Source organism: Anguilla rostrata, chromosome 2 (genome assembly GCF_018555375.3).
Source record: "Anguilla rostrata isolate EN2019 chromosome 2, ASM1855537v3, whole genome shotgun sequence".
In the NCBI taxonomy this organism is placed as follows: Eukaryota; Metazoa; Chordata; class Actinopteri; order Anguilliformes; family Anguillidae; genus Anguilla; species Anguilla rostrata.
Window position 1 is genome coordinate 56,752,288 of NC_057934.1, and position 22,518 is coordinate 56,774,805.

General features: G+C 46.5%; 2 protein-coding genes across 4 annotated transcripts; both read right to left on the bottom strand.

Moving 5' to 3' along the window:
- Positions 1-498: 498 nt before the first annotated feature.
- On the bottom strand, positions 499-7,339 carry soul5l (heme-binding protein soul5, like). Its single transcript, XM_064323315.1, has 8 exons — positions 7,138-7,339; positions 5,270-5,329; positions 4,304-4,385; positions 3,790-3,910; positions 3,004-3,143; positions 2,513-2,676; positions 2,051-2,197; positions 499-1,279 (listed from the first exon to the last, which is right to left on the bottom strand). The coding sequence occupies exons 1-7, from the start codon at positions 7,155-7,157 to the stop codon at positions 2,053-2,055; spliced, it is 732 nt and encodes a 243-aa protein (XP_064179385.1). The 5' UTR covers positions 7,158-7,339; the 3' UTR covers positions 499-1,279; positions 2,051-2,052.
- Positions 7,340-10,570: 3,231 nt separating this feature from the next.
- LOC135248541 (protein GPR108-like) lies at positions 10,571-22,262 on the bottom strand. Of its 3 annotated transcripts, XR_010328452.1 has the most exons (19): positions 22,004-22,262; positions 20,544-20,666; positions 20,376-20,426; positions 19,849-19,934; positions 19,023-19,105; positions 18,186-18,436; positions 17,526-17,588; positions 17,198-17,299; positions 16,842-16,975; positions 16,618-16,693; positions 16,453-16,526; positions 15,843-15,960; positions 15,552-15,682; positions 15,001-15,044; positions 14,401-14,450; positions 14,240-14,323; positions 13,799-13,920; positions 11,454-13,422; positions 10,571-11,379 (listed from the first exon to the last, which is right to left on the bottom strand). XR_010328452.1 is itself a non-coding variant. In XM_064323316.1 (18 exons), the coding sequence occupies exons 1-18, from the start codon at positions 22,094-22,096 to the stop codon at positions 13,335-13,337; spliced, it is 1,773 nt and encodes a 590-aa protein (XP_064179386.1). In that variant the 5' UTR covers positions 22,097-22,262; the 3' UTR covers positions 10,571-13,334. The 3 variants fall into 3 exon arrangements, 2 of the variants coding, with proteins under 2 accessions (XP_064179386.1, XP_064179387.1); XM_064323316.1 differs by having other exon boundaries at positions 10,571-13,422; XM_064323317.1 differs by lacking the exons at positions 19,849-19,934; positions 20,376-20,426; positions 20,544-20,666; positions 22,004-22,262 and having other exon boundaries at positions 10,571-13,422; positions 18,186-18,464; positions 19,023-19,088.
- Between the last annotated feature and the right edge of the window lie 256 nt (positions 22,263-22,518).

Below are 22,518 nucleotides of genomic sequence, written 5' to 3' on the forward strand. Positions count from 1 at the left end.
ATTAGCTATAGCCCTTTTTCCATTAAAGAATGATATTGCTACAACCTGATGCACGTAAGAAAGTAATTGCGACAATGCTAATTGCAAACTAGTTAAGTCAACATACGACGCTAGAATAATTTTCTTGCTAGAGGCTTTCGGACATAAGAGCGGATGCTATAGCTCATAGATTCTTAGTCTGTTTGACAATGAAAAAACAAATTGTCTCCTAAACAGCCAGTTAGCTCAGCTGGGTAGATAAGTTAGGTAGTGAATGCACACTTGTTAAATATATAGTGTGATCAGGTATTGAACAAGCTACATCATACATGGATGCATAGAATTTATTCCCCCCCCCCCCCCCACAGATGGTTGCTAGGTTCATACACGGCACAGTTAATAATACACCATTTGTGGTTTATCTAGTGGAAAATCGTTAGGGTAACACGTCGTTAGGTCCACTAAGTTAAATGTATATGAGTGAAGAACACCATTATATAACATATATAACACTACTCGTTTGCTAACGTTAGTGATTTCAACACAATTTATTTATGCATTGCAGATGGAAGACACAAGCTTGGCTCCTACATTAGCTCTGTGAAGTGAGGGAACTGCACAATGCATCTTGAGTACGATGAGTAAAAATTAATTTAGACAGGCCAGCTGATTCACCACAGTGACTCAAGAAATGTGTTTGTTTCTTTATCACTGTTAACAGCCTTCAGTACATTTCAAAATAAGCAGATGCATAGCTTTGTTCCTATTTGATTTTTGTTACATTTTCATTAAAATACCAGTCATACAGTAAAGTCCACAAGCCTAAAAGTTATGACTACAGAAACAGAGTCCTACCAATATTACAGCAAACATATTTTCCTCTGTAGGATTTACATGTCGATATTCACTTGTACAAAAGTATAACACTTCTACCTCATTTTCTGTGCTTTTACACTGACAAACAGCCATGTTATCAAGGGAAGCCAACATTTTTAAATGCCCAACTCCTTCGTCTCACATAACCTTTGACTTTCTTTTACTTGTATCTGCATACTAATGTCCCCCTCAAGAGATTTCTACTGATTAATGTGCAAAGTTACTGCTGGTGGACAGCGTTCCTATTGGCCAGGATGCTCTATGCGATTGATCCATCACAGGTGCATTGCATGCACTAGCTGGCTGCAAAGGGGGCGCACACTGGTACCAGTGACAGTCGGGCTAGGTAGGTTTAGCGGAAGCCAGACAGACAGACAGATGGGTGGTGTCGAGCAGAAGCGGGACGTTATCCTCCACGAGCTCCCTGAGAAAGAGAGGAGACACACGTGAGAGCAGGCCGAGACAGAAGCTACACTCGCATCGTCTTTCGGCTGTTCGTTTCTGAAAGGTTGCCACGGGCAATGTTTCTCTGGTGACGTCAGTTGCTTAGCTTGCACAGGTTGCTCCGCATGGAAATCAATGGACTTATGGCAACTGGTCAACTGAGTTGCTTGTTTGTGTAAACAGGCGCTAGTGGCCAACTACACACGCTTGTCGGGAGAGTGCTAATGTCCCGCCCACTGCAAAAAAGTGACTGGCTCTCGAAAGTGGTTTGAAACAATTGGATTCCCATAGAGGAAAACTTCAATCATATCTTCTTACGAGCATACTGTTACACAACCTCTTTCTCCAAACAATGTGTTTTTCGCATATCAGTTGATTGTAAAAAATTAATATTTATAAAAATTTAGCCCCTTGTTTTACGATATCGCTAAAAAACGACACAACAGATGTTTATGTCATCAAGCTCTTCGCAGAATTCTCTGTTGCTGGCTAGCAAGAGATCGATAATGTAAACGTCGGTTGTATAGTTCACACACACACGTGCACACACACCTACCCACACACACACACCTACATCCACACACACACACGCACGCAAGCACACACACATACTCACCCACACATACACCCACACACACCTGTATCCATGCACACACACACACCCATGCACACATCCACGGAAAGGCATGCACACACGCTCATGTGCACACGCACACACTCATGTGACACAGACACACATGCAAAGCTGTACCTCTAAATCTGTGTGGTATTTCCTGTAGTTGTATTAGTAGTAGTGATTTGGGGGACCTCAGAGGTGGGTGGCTGAGGGAAGGTGCACACTGGCTCTCCCTCAGTGATGTACCACACCTCATTGTGTCTGTGAAACAGCTTCATAGGACTGCAGTAAAAAACACAGAAATGATCTCATTACATCCACACACACACACACACACAAACAAACACACATATTAACACACACACGCACACACATACACACACACACACATGCACACAGACACACAAATGAATACGAACACATATGCGGGCACACACACACACACACAAACAGAAGCACACACACACACACATGCACAGACACACAAATGAATACGAACACATATGCGGGCACGCAGACGCACACACAAACAAAGGCGCAGACACGCACGGCCACACACTCGATCTCGGTCAGTTCGGCTGCGGCGTGGGCGGGCACCTGTCATAGCCGACTGCGTAGTTGTAGGTGCTGTTGTAGGAGGCCTGCACTGCCTTCAGGTCTTCCCTCAGCAGGTGGGCCTGAAGGCCGGACGTCACAGAGAGGATCCAGCCCCCGTAGCTCCTCACGTACACGGTCATGTCTGGCATGTCCGTGAAGTACACCTGCGTGGGAGGTGCCATAGCCATCAACAGACAAAAGCAAAAGCTGTGTTGTGGGGTCAGTGTGACTGATTATGATCGAGCTGGTCACATATTAGGTCAACGGAGAGATTGAGACATACAGATAAGGTGATGGGCGAGAGGACACACCAAACACTATGGATGTCGATAACAAAATGGCAGACAAGACCAGGACATTATATTTGAATCACATAAATTTGGAGAACAAATCTGACGGAAGATGGGCTGTACCACTGGGCAGATGACAAGTGCTTTTATTGGGTGAGGCACACCAAACATCCAGGATGAGGAGGCAACTGGCAGGCTCACCTTCTCATTGGTTGGTTTGGGAGGGCTCTCTTGATAGACTGATGGTAACAGGAAGCTGAGAGTATAGACTGTCGCCTTCCACTTCCTCTTTTCCTCAGGGATTTTGAGCAGGACGGGAGCTGTCATGTTAACTACCACACCTGCAGACAGTTTTTAGACAAACACACACAGAAACATAAGCAACATTAAAGGCAACAGAACTTTTCAAACAAAATAATGCGTTTAAACAAGCGACTTTTCACTTCATGCGGTGTAGTGTGCAAGCCCCCAGTGGCAACAGTTCGCAAACAGCCCACCAGTTCCAAGCCCTTCCCTTGTCTGCAATTGATCCATCCAAACATCTCATGGTTGGTTGCATCATGATTGACCGTATGGGACTACAAAATGTGTATAAATTCCCGGCACCAAATTTCCATGAAGTTCGGTGTCAATGATTCTCAGCTGTACAAAGTAACAGTGGCGTGGGGTGACATAAAATGAAGAACATGGATCTCGTATTGAGTATACTGACAACGGTGTTTGGTGAAATGTTCACCAGAGGTTCTTGCTCGAAATGTTTGTATGCCATTTGAAGTATACTGCCTCCTTAAGGCACATTCACTCACCTGCAGACCCACACAGAAACAGACACCTGCAGAGAAAAGGACACTCAAACACACACATACGTTTTTAGACAGACCCACCTCCAAACAGACCTGCACAAATACCTGAAGAAATATGTATGCCAATAGGTGTACATGTGTGACACCTGCAGGCAGATACGCAGAGCTAGGGGCACATCCTCACCCTCCTCATTGGCTCCTGCGATGTACTTGAAAAGCCTCCTGAAGGCCACAGTAGTGCCCACTTCCATGAAGACGGCCTCCGAATCAGTCGACACCCACCGGGCGGGGCCATAATGACGCACCTGCCCAACAGACACCTGTCAGTCACTTCACCTTCCAAACCACACCCACAAAGTTTGAATTTGCTGTCTGTTGGACTTGGCATCAGTGTGTGCGTACGTTCACACCAATCTACGCGTTGGCCTCTGTGTGCTTGTGTCTGTGAGTGTATGTGTACTTGAGTTGTGGTGTATGTGTGCGTGGGTATGTGAATATATGTGTGTGTACGCCTGCCTAAAAACATCTGTAGGTCTCAGTGTGTCTCTGCAGGTGTGTGTGTGTGTGTCTCTGTGTGTGTGCGTGTGTACATGGGCGTGTGCACGCATGCGTGCGTGTGTGCGTGTGTGGGTGTGTGCATATGTGTGTGTGTGTGTGCGTGCGTGCGTGCGTGTGTGTTTGTGTGTCCCTCAGCTCACCTCATACTGCTGGGTCTTGCATACCAGGTCAAACAGGAGGCACTCCTCTGTTTCTGTGCAAAAGCTGGAGGAGTTACTGGGGCTGGAAGGAAGCAGAGTTGTTACAGTCTGCCATTACGCATTATACATGTTCACCCTGGTCCAATCACTTTCTCCTCACAGACTTGCAGAATATGCAGCTTCCTGTCATAGGACAGATAGACATGGCCACTTTTTAAAAAAAAGATTTAGTTTCTGCAAAGTGGGAACGGCTCCATGTCTATAAAGTGGGAGTGGTTTAGTTTCTATAAAGTGGGAGTGGTTTAGTTTCTGTAAAGTGGGAGTGGTTTAGTTTCTAAAAAAGTGTTACTGATTTCATAGCTATAAAGTAGTAGTCATTTCATGGCTATAAAATGAGAGTGGTTTAGTTTCTTCGAAGTGTGACTGATTTAATGTCTATAAAGTGGGAATGTGTTTTTTTCTTCACAGTGGGAATAGTTTTGTAATATAAAAGTGGGAGTTCGAATTCTCTAGCATGGTGGAAGATCGTCTTCTGTGAGAAAAACATAGAGAACGAGTTGGCATGTAGATCAGGCAGTATTAGAAAGCTGCATTTTGTTGTCAGCAGGATGAACTGCTGATGTGGGGGGGAAACTAGGGTATCCAGATGCAAAGAATGTCCACTTTTCATATTATTTGTACGGGTCCAGTTTCTGGTCCCAACCAGAACTATATAATGTCTGGTCTGAGTAACTGATATGTACTGTTAGTTTGTAATGCATTTGAGTCTCAACCACCCCCCGGTCTGTTATCTGTCCTGGTAGCTATATCACATCATCTCCCTCCACCCCCAGGATGTGAAAGGTTCTGAGATCTCTTCACCTCGTTCACAATTAAGCTTTCACTTGTGCATGTTGTCTGGTTTTGACTAATTCTAAATCTGGCAACCCTAGAGGAGGGAGACATCAGAGAGTCTGTAGCTCTTACCCTACACTGGCTTCAGCTGCCGTCATCAGCAACAACCCCATCAGCCATGCCAAACAGGCCCTGAGAAACACACAAAATCAGTAAAACATGTACAGTAAATACTCACCACACAGACACACGCACATGCACCACACACACATGCACCAGACACACAACCACTCACATATACACCCTGCCCCCCCCCCCCCCAGAATGGCACAATGTGGCAGTGCCAGGATCTGTGGGCACACAATGGGCAGGACTGTGCCAGGCTGCTCTTTATTCGGCTAGTGGTTTGGCTTTGGCATCATCCCATTTGCAGAGAGGATGGGGGGTAGGGAAGGGAAGGGAAGGGAAGGGAGGGAGGGAGACTTTATGTGATTTTTGTCCACCCCACAAGTGTAGCATGAAAAAAGGAAGGCTGTTTTGCACTCGACACTCTTGTTCCCGTGCGCACCCGGACGTCGACATCCTTCAGGGTAAAACTGCGGAAAAAACACGACCGCGTTCCTACAGCATCTCAGTTAAAAGAGTGCTGATCTGTGAACAGGTTTCCGCTGTCCGTATCCCTAACCTCAACCATCATGGTCTTAAATGTCAAAGTGGTCTTAGCTCAGATCCCCTAATCATGGGATAAGAGTACAGCGTAAGAGTACTGATCTGGAATTAGGTTTCCCTTGTCCATCCATAATTTTATCCGTTATGGGTTAGGCGGCAAAATATTCTAGAACAGCGAGCGCTCCTTTATGAAAGCGACCCTGATCGAGGACGAGCTTTTGCTGTGCTGGATATGGTTATGTCATGTACAAGGGAATAATTTAATTGCGCATTTAATTGTGACTCAAAGTCAACGTCATGTTGTGTCTTAATACAGCCCAAAATCAACATCAATATGAACTATTCTATATTAAAACATGTGCCATGTGATATCAGAGGTAATACCATGATAAATAAATAATAATAATAAATAAATAAATACATCGTCCCCCGAACGACCGCACTGCACTGAATCGTCACTGTGTCGGTTCGGTTCATTAACCCAACTGACAATTTTATTCGGCGAAGGGCACATTGCCTTAAGGTTACTGTCCACTCAGCATCATTTCTAGTTTACGCAGGGAAATCAACTGCGCAGCGCTGCGAACACGACGAAGAAGGTTTAGAAAATAGCTAGCTCCTTTAAAAAAAAACAAAACAAAAAAAAAAAAAAAAACAATTCTTCATGATTAAATTTGGCGATCGTTTTTTTAAACCTTTTTGTTCTTTTGCAAGTGAGCCCTGGGGCCCACACGTCTTTGGGCAAATACTGCATGCATAAGCATTTATAAATGAAGCGATACCTTTTTGTTGTAATTTTGAAACAAAATAATCAGTTTGCCAATAAATCTAATATGCCTCCACAAACCATTACATCTGTATGTATATGTTTTTAAAAATAAAGTTGTGAACTGGTGAATATAGCGGTTTACAAATTCCGTGAACATTTCCTCGATAATAGCCTACTACAATTTGGTCGTCGTAACGACCTAAGACTAACTGAATTCTTCACATTTTAAATTAAAAAATGAATTCCAAGGTGCACGTACACCCTCGTAAAGTAGAGGATTAGCGCGTCGTTCTCAAAACAGCTAAATCTATTTCTGGAATCTGGATCATGTTAGATAACAGTGTGCCGAACTGAATTAAAGGACATGAGCATTTGGATTCGTAAATAGCCAAATAGGGCGGTGATAAGATTAAGTGCGCTGAACTTGAACGTTATTGGAAACAAAATTAGCTGGCGTTCCACAGCTGCATAGCGAGGGAGGAACGCGCAGCTGCAGCAGTAACTGCGCAGGCTGCCAAAGTATGAGATCAGAAAAGATGCGTTTATTCCGGCAGGTACTTACATTTTGGAGCACTTGTCCATCCGCGGAATGCTTTCGGTCCGAAATGGGGTTCCAAATGGTAGCTGCGCGTGAGCCTATCCGGCAGCTTTATAATCTGTCGTAACGTTGCTTATGAAACAAGCGGTCAGCGCGTAAGGTCATCACTCATCATACACGCAGGGCGCGTAGTGCCGCGTACGACCGAATGACGGTGCTTTCTGGCCGTATCGATGGTACCACAACTAAGCAAGCAGATGAAAGCCTGTTCCTTGCCTGTGACCAGGCTACAGTAAATGGATTGTCATCGCTTAATGAAGTTTAAGACAGGATGCTTTTTCAGGCACATGGGGTGGTTACTGCGCGTGGCCCAGCTGGGACAGTCTGTAATGTCTAACTGGTTGATTGGAATAAGATCTGCTGTGGGAAGGATATTTTAGGCTGGGTGTTTAAAAAAATAAAATAAAAAATCTTCCAGAGCTTTTAAATACTTACTTTTGTGTTATGCATTACAAGCGTAGCTAGACTGGAAGGTAAACACTTAAAGCAGATTTTGGACGTGATGGACAGGTGAAAAGAGGAAATTTTTTTGATTGGTGTCACATTTGCTTCACCTTTGATGCGCAAGGTGTATAAAGATTAGGCTTTTAGTCCTAAGTCTTACTTTAGGCCTTGATTCTAGGCTCTAATCTCTAGTTTTGATTGCTTTTGGAGTCTGTTATAGACTGTTATTTGTCAACATGAGGACCACAGTTGTACATGAAAGTCAAGGAAGCCATTATGAGTAATAAGAGAAAAACAGTCAGGACAACGGCCAAACCACAGTTTGACTTCACACGGTCAGTGCATGCTAGGACATGCAACAATGTACGAAACTTGACTTTCATTTACATTATATTATTATGTTCCAAACTATGTTGCCCTCAAATGTTTGCCCTTAAATAAATACTGAGAACCTGCACTTTAATCACATGCAAATTGTTTGATTATAAATCTAAAATTGTGGAGTACAGAGCCAAATTAAGGGAAAAAAGTCCTTGTCCCACACATTATGGAGCTCAGTATTTTTCCTGAGAAATATTTTTGAACACTATTCAGTCCAATTGGTGGAAAACCCAGCAGGTGGCGCCAAAAGACACCTGCAGTGGAGCCACGGGCAGCAACAGGGCTATGAAAGTCTGGGGTGAGGGGTTCTAGAGCGGCCTCCGGTGGCCATTTCTGTTACTGGATAATGCATACTAGTTACAGTAATTGGCGCATAGCTGGAAGGTTGTGAAATATACCCCTTTGTTTACCAAATTCCCAGCTTGACGGGGAACATATTTATTTCCCTTTTCATGAAGAGAACCAAAGACAATGATGTTATAAAACAATACTTTTAATGCGTTTCAAACGTGCTGAACTCTAGACAAAGCCGAAAAACTAACCACTGTTATACCAGGTCACGGTCTTAGGGGGTGGGGATTGGAGCCCATCCCAGCATGCATTGAGCAGGAATACACCCTGGACAGGTCACCAATCCAATGAAGGTCACCAATGCATTCATTCACACACTCATACTCCAGTTGGCCTAACCTGCAGGTCTTTAGACTGTGGGAGGAAACCCACACAGTCACAGGGAGAATATGCAAACTCCACACAGAAAGGCTGGGAATCTTGCTGCGAGGAAACCTTGCTATCCACTGTATGTTGAAAATGCCAGTACTCTTTTTCTGAACTACAAGTGCACTATGCCATGGGAAGCTAATGGTACTATCCTGCCTGGACTACTGCAACTCTCTTCTGGCTAGACTACCGGCATCTGCCATGAGACCCCTGAAACTCATTCAGAATGCTGCAACTCGACACTCCCACGTCACTCCCCTGCTCACTACCCTCCACTGGTTGCCTGTTATGGCTCGCATCAAATTTAAAACATTGGTCCTAGCATACCAGGCAGTCAAGGGGTCAGCCCCAGCATACCTCCACAAGATCTTCAAACCCTATATGCCAGCCAGACCCCTCCGTTCCGCTACCTCAGGATGCCTGGCACCTCCCCCTCTTCGCACCTGCGCTTCCCGATCCCGGTCACGTCTCCTGTCTGTTCTGGCCCCACGATGGTGGAATGACCTCCCCGTGGAGGTCAGAACAGCTGAGACCCTGACCCACTTCAAGCGACAACTGAAGACTCACCTCTTCAGGCTGCACCTCTCCCCATCCCCCCCACCTCCCTGTAATCTCTAAATTGACTGTAAGCTTAGGGTTGTAACCAGGTAGCTGTTTCGTAGTTGACTTAGTTAATGCACTCATCTTAACTATTGCTTGTATTTTTGCATAGACTGCGTTGTTGCCGTTCTTGTTTGTTAGTGTTAATCAGTTTAACCTACAGGGTCCAAGTTGAAGTTGAACTTGTTCCTTGCACTTGGACCGGTACTTCTCTCTAGGGTTTTCAGCGCACTTGTTCCTGGTTATGATTATACACTTTTTTGTACATCGCTCTGGATAAGAGCGTCTGCCAAATGCCTGTAATGTAATGTGATGTAATGTAATGGGAGCTCTGGTGGCTGGAATGGTGATCTCATTTAATCGCCAAAGTTTTATTTTAAACTACAGAAAGATTCCAGCATGATTTAGAATTTAGATTATTTGTCAATTTTTACATCCCCTAAATTAGTTTGTTGTGGTGATTCTGCAGTCTCATGACTTTGAATTTTCACAGTCGTTTTTCATTTACTTTCACCATTCAAAAGAATTAAATTATTGACTTTATCAATTTATCAACATCCCAAAATGTATAGGAGGGTTTTTGGTGGTTCAAAGTGGTGGAGGTAAGTGAGAGGAAGGAGAGATGGTAAGAGAGAGAAAGAGAAGAGTGGTGATGGTGAGAACAAGAGAGGGAAAGAAAGGGGGATTGGAGACAGATCTACTCCAAGCGTTACAAACTGCAGACAGAGCAGTGTTCAGAGGGGTGTTTCACAAAGCAGGATTACTGAGTGGATAACTTTATTGAGCATCCGACATAATAAAAAATAGTAAAAATGATAAAATGTGATTATCTGACATTATCACTTTTTATCATGTTTACTTTTTTATTTTTCATATTTATGTGAAGTAAGATTTTGATAATCTCATTTTATGTAATCATCTCTTCCTGTTTTTATACATTTTTATATTTCTTAATTCTTGTTGTAGTCTTCTTACATTGCATTGTTATTTTTTATCGTCTTGTGAAGCACTTTGTAACTTTGTTTTGAAAGGTGCTATATATATAAAGACTGAGTAAAAGCTGGAACAGCTCTTTTTATTTCGGTCCCTGTTCTAGATTTGGAAGAGCTCCAGGTTTTACTCAGTGCAGTCATCCAGCTAACTCAGTAATCCTGCATCGTGAAAAAGGGCCCAGGTTTGAGGAACATCCTGTGGCTAGGTGGTGAAAGGCATGATGGGAGATTGCTCCGCTGGCAGACACGACACCGCACACTTTTCCATCCTTGAGAGTCTGTTTATTGTCACTGTTTAACACTGTGCACGTGGGTTTCCCCACCATCTCTACAAAAAGGCCAAGCCAAAGACACAGCACAGCAGGAAGGGGGAAACCAAACATTTACAGGGAAAACCAAAGCAAAAACAACTAAATTAATATCGCATCTTACAGGTTGCTGTAGAAAACTGCAGAAAAGGGGGAAAACTTAAGGGAGGCGTGTCCCTCCCCCTGTCCTGTACAGGAGACCCGTAGGACACTGCCTCCATCCTCACTTTATTCCCAGCAGGTTTCCATGGCAATGCTGGACCTCCAACAGTGTTCCGAGGATTCCCGTGGCAACGAAGCTGAGAGTCCTATTGGTGGAGGGAGGGAGTGCAGGAGCCAACATTCTATCGTTAGACTGCAGGAGGGAGATGCACACCCCGGGGGCGATGGCTGGAACCCTGTAGCCCTCCGTTTTAAATGAACAGTACTGTGGAAAAAAGCTCTGAGTTTAACTATCTGAAAGCCCTGATTGGACAGGGTGGGGGGACAGTGGCTTCTACTTTCAACATGCTGGTTTTGAGGGCAGCGAGACAGTCCGACTGCCCGGTACCGTACCGGTTCTGACAGGGGCCAGCGCCCCCTGTGGGGAGGCGTGTGATTGGTCATAGCTTTTCCCAATGGGCAGCAGATGGGCAGCTGGCAGGATTGTACCCACCGGGGGTACCCTGCACGTGACTCAGAGACGCCAAAAAGAGGCGGCGGCTGGCGGTAAGCGCCTGGAAACACGGCGCCTCACAACCTTGCCTCAGGGGCCAAACAACCTCTACAGAGGGAAAGGCCCTTCAGGGGCCAAACATCCTCTACAGAGGGAAAGGCCCTTCAGGGGCCAAACAACCTCTGCAGAGGGAAAGGCCCTTCAGGGGCCAAACAACCTCTACAGAGGGAAAGGCCCTTCAAGGGCACTGAGTGGAAAATGCTAAAAACGGCGGAGGAGGAGTTCAGCTGGAGACGCAAGGCGTTCAGAAGTCCACCCTGTAAGAGCACCCACAGGCACCGATCCAGGATCAGCGACTTATCAGTCCCACAAATAACCCTAGAAAAACATCTTTATAAATAAAGCTCATCCCAACTCTGCTGTTGAGGGGAAAACACAAGGGCCAAAGGGCCACATTAGACATTTTTTTGTCCCGAGTTTCATTTAAAAAAATAATTTTAAAGCTTTTTTTTTAATTTTTTTTTTTTTTTTTAATTCCCAAATTTGGAATCGTCTGGTCTCATTAGTAGGCTGTTCCTCGGACGTCCTCTGTCAGATCCAGAGAGCGCGCGCTTTCTGTTAAATATGTGCAGGTGTGACCTCTGCTGGCCATGGAGCAATGGTGCAAGCAGGCTGCAGGTCCCCTGCTGACCAGAGAGGTCGCTGTTGTGTTAACGAGAAGGGGAATATCCTGCCAAACGAAAACCCTCTGTCAAAAGGTGCCATGTCAACCAATCAAATTACAGGACAGGACTGCGGGCCACAGCTGTCACATGCACAGCCAGGATTCAAACCCGTGACCCCGTTCCAGATAAGTGTGAAGCACAAAGGAATAAAATAACAATACACTATTGGAGCAATTAATATACAATGACATGTAATTATCAAACACCTAATATTAACATAAGATGGTATAATTGCCTAATAAATGGAGATATCAATACAAAGTTGTGTTTGTCAAAAGAAAGACTGGTGGCCCAGAACACAAACAAAGAAGTGGAATAGAGTATAGAGTCTGAAGGAGCATCCTGGGATGTGGAGCCATTTAGTACCTGGTACTGAACCGTTAGACCGCAGATTAAACCAGTTCACAATAATAAAGCCATTTCATAAATACTCTGCCAGGGATGAAACTGCAGTGAACTGTTTTACAGTCATATCATCATAACTCAATCAGACTTCATTGACATCATTCATAGCACGCTGGGCAGGTACACTGGAACCCGCCCACAAGACTCACAACCCACATGGAAAAAAAAGAGAATAAAACAAGAGTAAAATCAGTCAATAGTTATTATTCATATTCTTTTTAGAAACTGTATGCAAAGTCAGAGATATCAAAAGGACATTCAGTGAAGCGAATGAGCGATGGTTCGAAGCTTGAGTGTTGGGTTTGCACAGCAACTGATTCTCCAGGTTCCTGCAGGTCTTATACAACCATGCCTTCCTCTCTGCACACACACACACAGGCGCACACACACACGCACGCACGCAAGCACATGCGCACACGCACATGCACACACAGGCACACACACACTAAAATAAACAGGAACGAAGACGAGGGACGGGGTACCCTTTAAATAACACGGATGAAGACGGGAGAGGCATTGGTGTGGAAAACAGACACGGCGACAGGCGAGAATGAGAGCGGTCTTTGGAACGTCCCCCTCCTTGGGGTGGTGGGGTGGTGGGGGGGTGGGGGATGGGGCAGAGGCTCTCCCCCAGCATCAGCGGAGGGGGGTGAGAAACACGTCTGCAGGAGAGAGACAGATCCTAGCACACGCCCACGTCTGCAGGAGAGAGACAGATCCTAGCACACGCCCACGTCTGCAGGAGAGAGACAGATCCTAGCACACGCCCACGTCTGCCGCTTGCATAGAGAGGCTGCGGTTGCCGTGGCTGCGACACAGCCGTAGTCCGGACACAGGCAGGGGTGGGGTGGGGGGGTGGGGGGGTTGTTGTTCCTGTGCACCCCCTCCCCCCCAGCCCAGGGAGCAGAGGGAGAGAGGCTGAGTCTGGGACTCACAGAGACGGCTCTCTCTGTCTTTCACGGCCGTTCTGGGTCTTCTTCACCCGGGAGATGCCCTCCAGAGCCCCCGACTCAGTCACCCTGCAGTGAGAGAGAGTGTTAATGTTACACACAGGTACACACACACACGCACGCACACACACACACGCACACACACGCACGCACACGCACGCACGCACGCACGCACGCATCAGCACACACACACACACACTCACATCCACACACACGCGTACACACACACACACGCACACGCACGCACACGCACACGCACGCGCACGCACACGCACGCGCACGCGCACGCACACGCACACGCACACGCACACGCACACGCACACGCACACGCACACACACACGCACACACACACACACACACACACACACACACGAGCACACACACACATCCATACACGCGTATGCACGCGCACACACACACACACACACACACACGAGGACTCACACTTCGTCCATCTCCACGTCCTCCTCGTCTAGGGGCAGCTGCAGGTAGGGGTTGTTGGAGGCTGGCCGGAACTTGTACCCCGTCATCACAAAGAAGATGAGGGTGGAGATCTCCACCAGGAACTGCAGGGACCAAACACAGGTCAGTCACACGCCAGTCAGACTCAGGGACTGGCATTAGCGCACATACCAAGAGCGTGTAGTGGTAGCCAACCCTAATCCATCATCCTGTACGTTTTCATTTCAACCCTAAATTGGCACTCCTAATTATCAGCTTAACGAGCTCACCAGCTGTTGAATGAGGTTCGCTTTGTTAGGGCTAGAATTAAAACCGACAGGACAGCAGATCTCCAGGAACAGGGCTGGTTACCGGAGGTGTAGGGTGTGTGTGATGTCATCAAGTGATGTCACAGTAGCCCCCCCCGCCCCCCCGGGCTCTTACCTCGTAGAACCACTGCCACTGGAAGGGGATGGCCACCTTCAGCAGGAAGGCGATGATGCGGGTGAAGTAGATGTAGCAGACGATCTGCAGAGGGACAGAGGGTCAGCAAAAAATGGCGTAGCGAACGGACAGCAGCCAGCACGGCGGCGATATGCACTCACCATGACATAGTAGTGCCGGAATAGTTTCAGCTTCTCCAGGTTCATGGCAGCTGCAGGGCCAGACACACAGACACACAGACGATGAGCAAATTCTCACACATAACATAACAATGATGTGGACAGACCATTCACCCCAACAATGCTCACCATTTTCCTAAATTGTACCTAGTGCTCTGGTTACCTGCAGACTACATAGTATACAGAACCATATTATGCCTGGTCTTGACAGGCTATTCCACACACTGACTGATTTCACACCTCAGGGATTTAGCCATTTTCCAGGTGTGGAGCATGTACACATTCCCCCAAATGCCTGCCCCCCTCCCTTCTTCCCGCCCAGTTTGAAGAACCCCAGTTGTGCTCATCGCAAACCTCCGCTGTTTGTTTCAGGAGAGTGGAGACGAGTGTTTGTGCAAATTCGCACAGCCACGAGTCAGAGAAAGCCGCTTGATTTGCAGCTCAACAGATGAACTTTCAGACACCTAACGGACCAGCAGGGGGCGCTGATGTGTGAGGAGACTCACCCCAGCTGAGGGACATCCTTTTGTCTCTCAGAGACACTCTAGTAAGAGGTTAAATGGAGCAGATGGACAGACTCACCTTTTCCATCAGTACTGGAGGCGTCCTGAAGGTGGCGAATCGACCTGGAGGAGGAAGAACATTGTCACCATTGTACACACGACAACCATCCCCCCCCAATCCCATCAACAGGATCCCCCCCCGACATAGGGGGCGACATAGCTCAGGAGGTAAGACTGATTGTCTGGCAGTCTGAGGGTTGCCGGTTCAAACCCCGCCCTGGGCATGTCGAAGTGTCCTTGAGCAAGACACTTAACTCCTAACCCCTAACTGCTCTGGCGAATGAGAGGCATCAATTGTAAAGCGCTTTGGATAAAAGCGCTATATAAATTCAGTCCATTTACCATTTACCCCCCCAAGCACAGACTCCCATTCACCAGACCACAGGGAAGAGGATAGCCCCACCCCTCTGACTCCTCCCATTCACCAGATCACAGGGAAGAGGATAGCCACACCCCTCTGACTCCTCCCATTCACCAGACCACAGGGAAAAGGATAGCCCCGCCCCAACTCCTCCCACTGACCAGACGACAGGGAAGAGGATAGCTCCACCCCCGACTTCTCCCACTCACCAGACCACAGGGAAGAGGATGGCACCGCAGCAGATGAGGTCGACCAGGAAGAGCACCTCCTTCCACAGGGCGTATTCACTGGAGCCCTCCTCCGTCGACTCGATGATGATATAAGCCACGTTCGCCAGGACCTGCGAGAAGGAGAGGAGAGGATAAAACACATGCGCACAGAGACGCATACTCACATGCTTGTGCGCGCACGCACACACACACACACACACACACACACGCACACACAGTCATAGAAACTCACAGGCGCATGTATTCATCTAAAGGCAGACACAAACTCGCCTGCAGGGGGATTACGATCATGAAGATCTTCTTCTCCTTGTCTGAGAGGATGTACTTAACAAAGGCCCAGCCTGTGCCTATGAGAGCCAGAGTAATGAAGAGCAGAGCTCCCTTCAACCTGCAGAGAGACAATCATGTGTGTTACAGGCAGGACCTCTACACACACACGCACACGCACACACGTGCATGCACGCACACACTCACGCGCACGCACACACACACACACACACACACACACACACGCACGCACACACCCATGCAAACACACACATGGTGTGGTTACAGGTGAGAGACTAACAGTGAGGTTACAGGTGAGGGACTAACAGTGTGGTTACAGGTGAGAGAGCAAAGGTGTGGTTACAGGTGAGAGAGCAACGGTGTGGTTACAGGTGAGGGACTAACAGTGTGGTTACAGGTGAAAGACTAACAGTGTGGTTACAGGTGAGATACTAACAGTGTGGTTACAGGTGAGGGACTAACACTGTGGTTACAGGTGAGGGACTAACAGTGTGGTTACAGGTGAAAGACTAACAGTGTGGTTACAGGTGAAAGACTAACAGTGTGGTTACAGGTGAAAGACTAACACTGTGGTTACAGGTGAAAGACTCACAGGTGTGTAATGTAGTACATGACGGCCCAGCCTTCAATGGGGCGTCCCTCTTTATTGATGAAGTGGTAGTTAATCTAAGAGAGAAAGGGAGACAGATCGGCAGTGAAGATTTAATCTCATCTAACATTGAAAGCTCTGCCAATCAGACTAGCTTCAGCCACTCACACTGTGGAAGACCAGGGAGATGGACTTCGTGAAGGCCAGAGCTGCCATCAGCCAGTGGATCTTAAACACACTGTACCTACACAGAGAGAGAAACATACTTTCACCAACAGAGATATTAAAACTACACAGAGCACATAGCACTGCACAGCAGGTTGTTACCTATATCACAGGTGAGCTGTGTGATTACCTGTGCTGCAGGTACTGCAGGTGAGCTATATGGTTACCTGTGCTGCATGAGGGTGTAAACCCAGACCATGGCTGCAACGAAGAAGACGATGGCCATGCTGATGAAGAGGAGTGGGAGGGGAATCTCTGCAGCTGACAGGTAACCACCTGGGTTCTGCTCTATGACCTCCACCTGAGACGCCAAGGACCAGCCATTACACCCGTTTCTGTCACCAAGGTTCACTAAAGTGCAAACAGCACAGGCCCACATGTACACGCACACTCACTCAATCACTCAATTACTCAATTACTCAACCACTCAACCACTCAACCACTCAACCACTCAACCGAACTCAACCACTCAACCAAACTCAACAGGAGAACAAGATAATGAGAATAATAACGCTGCACTCACGTTGAGGTTGTAGGGATTGCTGACTCCGGGAACAAGGTTGTAACAGCTATGGAAATTCAGGCTGTACAGACCTTCAGCCAGGGAGCCAATCGTAATATGGAACTGTGTAGGGGGTGGGGGAGAGGATGTGAAAGGAATAACAAGGGAGAGAGAGAAATGGCAAGACTAATGATGGTAAAGATATTTGCATCACAGATTCCATCTTTTCAAAAAACCCCAACAGCTGATACTGCAGCACCCGCACCCCCCACCCCCATAGACAGACCTCCACCACGTCCTCCCCATCTTCACATTAATGGTAGCAACCGGAAGGATTGACCAGACTTACACTAAAGTTGTAGGAGTCACCGATTTTCTGGAGAGCAAGAGTCCTCCCGTCAATCTTCCCCTCCTGCAAAAGGCAGAAGTAGTCTGTGAGGAACAGATTTACCTGTTCTCTGTAGGTACACACTCACCTGTTCATTACCAACACTACAGGTACACGCTCACCTGTTCACTACCAACACTACAGGTACACACTCACCTGTTCATTACCAACACTACAGGTACACACTCACCTGTTCATTACCAACACTACAGGTACACGCTCACCTGTTCACTACCAACACTACAGGTACACACTCACCTGTTCACTACCAACACTACAGGTACACGCTCACCTGTTCACTACCAACACTACAGGTACACACTCACCTGTTCATTACCAACACTACAGGTACACGCTCACCTGTTCATTACCAACACTACAGGTACACACTCACCTGTTCACTACCAACACTACAGGTACACGTTCACCTGTTCACTACCAACACTACAGGTACACACTCACGCTCACCTGTTCAGTACTAAAACTACAGGTAGATAGACAGATGTTCTTTATTGTCCAACACACTCACTACAGGTACACGCTCACTTGACCCCTACCAACACTACAGGTACACACAGGTCACTTGATCCCTACCAGTGCACTACAGGTACACAAACTCACGCTCTTGGCAGGTTTCTCCGTCACAGATTTTTCCTCCTCCAACGGTTGGTCCTGCTTTTCTTCATCTTTCTCGTCAACCTCTTCTTCGTTCGGTTTCTCTACCGTGTTTTTGCCAACTGTAGTCTTACTCAGATCTTTTTTTCCTTCTTCGTCCTTCTGACTCATTTCTGCTTTGGTCCCTTTCTCTTCCGTGTCTTTGCTCACTGTAGTCTTACTCTGGTCCGATGTGAGGTCTCTCTTTTCTTTTTTTTCTGTGCAAGAGTGGGCAGAGTGGGTTTGCTAAACCAAACAGATCAGGAATCAACATTGCACCTCTACTGCAGACAAACCAACAATCCAACTGACACAGGATCAGGACACTGAAGCCCCACTGAACATCTACCTACAGCCATGCTCATCTAGTTTCAATATTGCACCCCATTACGCACATGCCTACAGTGCAACTGATCTTGAATCAGTGTACCACAGCACTACTGACCAACTACAGCCCAATTGATCTGGAATCAGTCGGTTGGTGTACTACTGTCCCCCTACCCACAGCCCTACTGATGATTTGGAATCAGTCTGTTGAATGACTGAGCACCTACCTACAGCCAACCTGATCTGGAAACAGTATGTCATAAGCGTTATGTTACATAGCATCCCTTTGGTCTTTGAAACACGTATGCTCAAAATTCACATTTCCAACAGGAAGTAACATGTCAATAACACAAACACACACACACACGCACGCGCACGCACGCACGCACGAACACACACCAGCCTGCTGTGATGCATCAACGTGGAGAGAGAGGAAAGAACGCTTATCAGAGACACGTAGCGTTTAGCATCACTGACCAGGGATTTCGGCGTCTTCCTCCTTGGCCTTCGGTGTCTCTGATAGGAGGCTGTCCTGTTCCCCGAATGACCGCACGTTTACACTGCAGAACACAAACATGACCGCACCTTTACACTGCAGAAGAACACAAGCATGACCGTACGTTTACACTGCAGAAGAACACAAATGACCGCACGTTTACACTGCAGAAGAACACAAAATGACCGCACGTTACACTGCAGAAGAACACAAAATGACCGCAGCGCTACACTGCAGAAGAACACAAATATGACCGCACGTTTACACTGCAGAAGAACACAAACATGACCGCACCTTTACACTGCAGAAGAACACAAGCATGACCGTACGTTCACGCTGCAGAAGAACACAAATATGACCGCACGTTTACACTGCAGAAGAACACAAACATGACCGCACGTCTACACTGCAGAAGAACACAAATATGACCGCACGTCTACACTGCAGAAGAACACAAATATGACCGCACGTTTACACTGCAGAAGAACACAAACATGACCGCACGTTTACACTGCAGAAGAACACAAACATGACCGCACGTTTACACTGCAGAAGAACACAAACATGACCGCACGTTTACACTGCAGAAGAACACAAACATGACTGTGCACTCACACTACACATAGAGAAAATTTACACAAATGGGAGAAAAAGAAAAAAAAAAACAATGTACATTCAAATTACAAAAAAGATAATAAAATAAAAATATTTTTGATTTATAAAAATGAAACAAAACTAAAATTACATTCTGCCTGCAAATACAAAAAAGTTAAACACACATGCACTGGTGACCATTTCATTGCTCACCTGAGCTTGTCAATGTCAATGAGGAAAAGAATTAGGGGCTGCTCACTCTTGGTTTTCGTCAGCTGACATTCTTCTGTGTCCTCTGCCTGCACAGGGAACATAAGGAAAGTCTCATCTGCTCAGGCACGCTGCTCACCTGCCTTACCTTTCCAGGTACCCCTCGCAGGTCTTTCACACCTGCTCAGGTACTGCTCTTGCCTGTCTCACCTGCTCAGGTACCGTTCTCATATGTCTCACCTGCCCAGGTACAGCTGTCACCTGTTTCACCTGTCCAGGTACAGCTCTCACCTGTCTCACCTGTCCAGATACTGCTCTCACCAGTCTCACCTGCCCAGGTACTGCTCTCACATCTGACTCACCTGCCCAGGTAACCCACTCAGCTGTCCCCACAGCACCTTCGTCTCACCTGTACAGGTTCCTCTTTTCATTTCCCTGTCCCCTGCCCAGGTACCCCTCTCACCCCTGTCTCTGTAAACAGCAGACAGTTTTGTCCTGATCAGACAGTACCCAGCAATCAGCATACTCACAGTGTAGGCCAGAAGCCCGTTCACCCGAGACTTGGACAGGCTGAAGCCCATCTGCGGAGGACAGAGTCACAGACAGGCATGTCATTTCAGCACACGGCTACTCAGGAAGGTGATACTGGTGCATTTCCATCAACGGCAGCTAGGGGGAATGGCTGCGAGCACACTCACAGGGTATTTAGAGAAGTCAATCTTCTGGTCCTTGCGCAGGTTGAGAGCCTTGAGGTTGACGTCAAGGGTGCCCTTAGCATAGAAGCCGAAGGTGTTGAGATGGATGATGAAGCGGGTTTCATTCTGGGGGGGGGGAAGTGTCGTCACTCCAGAGTAAATATTAAAAATTTACGGATGGAGAGAAATCTAAAGTTTGTTCAAATTGATGAACGTCTGAACAAGTGTGTTTTCACTGCTGAATATGGTTGGTGATTTGGCTGACCTGACTCATTTGTGTGTGTGTGTGTGTGTGTGTGGTGGTTGTGGTGGGGAGTCAGAAGAGATGTAATAGAGTTATAGGACTCTAACGGGATGGAAGAGCCATGAGATCACGGAGGGAGAAAGTCCACAGACAGATAAATCCAGCGTTTAAGGAGTCACTGCTCACTGTTGCATAACAGTAACATCACAGTGTAAATATGGCATAACAAGCCCAGGTCAGACATGTAAACATTTCTGGGTCATATTGACAATGTCTTTGAAACACTGCAATGAAAATTGCCTCCATCAAGATCGCCAGATTTAAACATTAAGATACAACTCCATGTCATCTATCAATAACAATGCAAACCATTACATTAAAATGTAGTAGTCATATATAGAAGCCAAATGTTGCCATTTTATAACTCATAATATAGGCTACGCTGTCGCGATTTCAAGAGGACAGTTTGCCTTGTTTTTCAACTGCCAGCAGAGATCGCGACTGTGAATTCACTCAATCGCTTGCTCGGCTGGTTGCGGTGGAATGTACCGGAAGCGTCGGTTCAAAACAGGTACTGGTCTTTCAACATTACGTTACAACTTTTCAAACTGGGTCAGTATGAGGTTGTCATTGACAAGTTATTTAAATTGTACAATGCATCAGCAGTACGTCGGCTTCTGGTATCAGATGAAAAGCAGACACGGTAGTGCAAGTTACTAAAATGCTGAACAATGATTTGTAAACGCCGCTAGCTAAAATTTACCGACTTAGACTGCGGCCTAAACGATGTAGCCAGCAAGCTGTTGCTGGGACAAATACACACAACCTTGCTGTTTAGCTAGTCTAGATGTCGATCTAACTTCACAACCTGCGTTTCATAAATAAGTTATACACATTAGCGATTCAATTGCTAGGTAATCTGAGAGATACTAACAGCATTAAACAGCCATTGATTTGAAAGAATCAAACAGATAATGTATGATAGCAATTTCCTTCCTGCATGCCATTTGATAATATGCGATGCTAGTTACCCAGTTAGCTACCAAATGCTAACTGCAGGAGATTTCGTGAGGTAATGGTAGCTGCTGATAGAAAGGGCTCATTTGCAAACTTGGAAAGCCCTAGCCAACATTAATGACCCAAACAGGTCAACACAACAGGCATGCAACCCTGCTCCGAGTAGTAAGGAAAAGCAGCTAGCTTGCTAGTTGATACATACCTTCAGTACAAGGTGGTGTATTCTGGAATCGCAAATGCCAAACAGGAGTGCAGCCACGAAGACTGAAAAACAAACGTCTTGATACATGGCCATTTCACAAACGACATAAATATGTTTGCTTTGTATGCCAAATATCTAGCCCCCGTCGGCAAGCTAGATAAATACCTAGGTTTCTAGCTAACGTTGGGTATTTCCTAAACTATTCCTCCTCTAATTCCTGGTTACTTCCTGCTCCTGTCAGAACTTACACGTCACCACAGCGACACCAAGAGAACCACGCCCCCTGATGCGGTGGATGTGCCAATGAAATGTAAGACAAGACTCTTGGCCTAGCCTTTTTTATGATGGACAGGTTTTAAACCAGTAAAATTCCACGTTTGAGTTATTGACGCAGATGAGTGTCTAAAGCGATAGGTCACAGGATGGAGGCATGTGCTCAAAGTGTTTACCTACTTGTAAAAACCACGGGCACACAAAAAGAACACCGGCATGCAGGCAGCGAAAATAAGTGCATT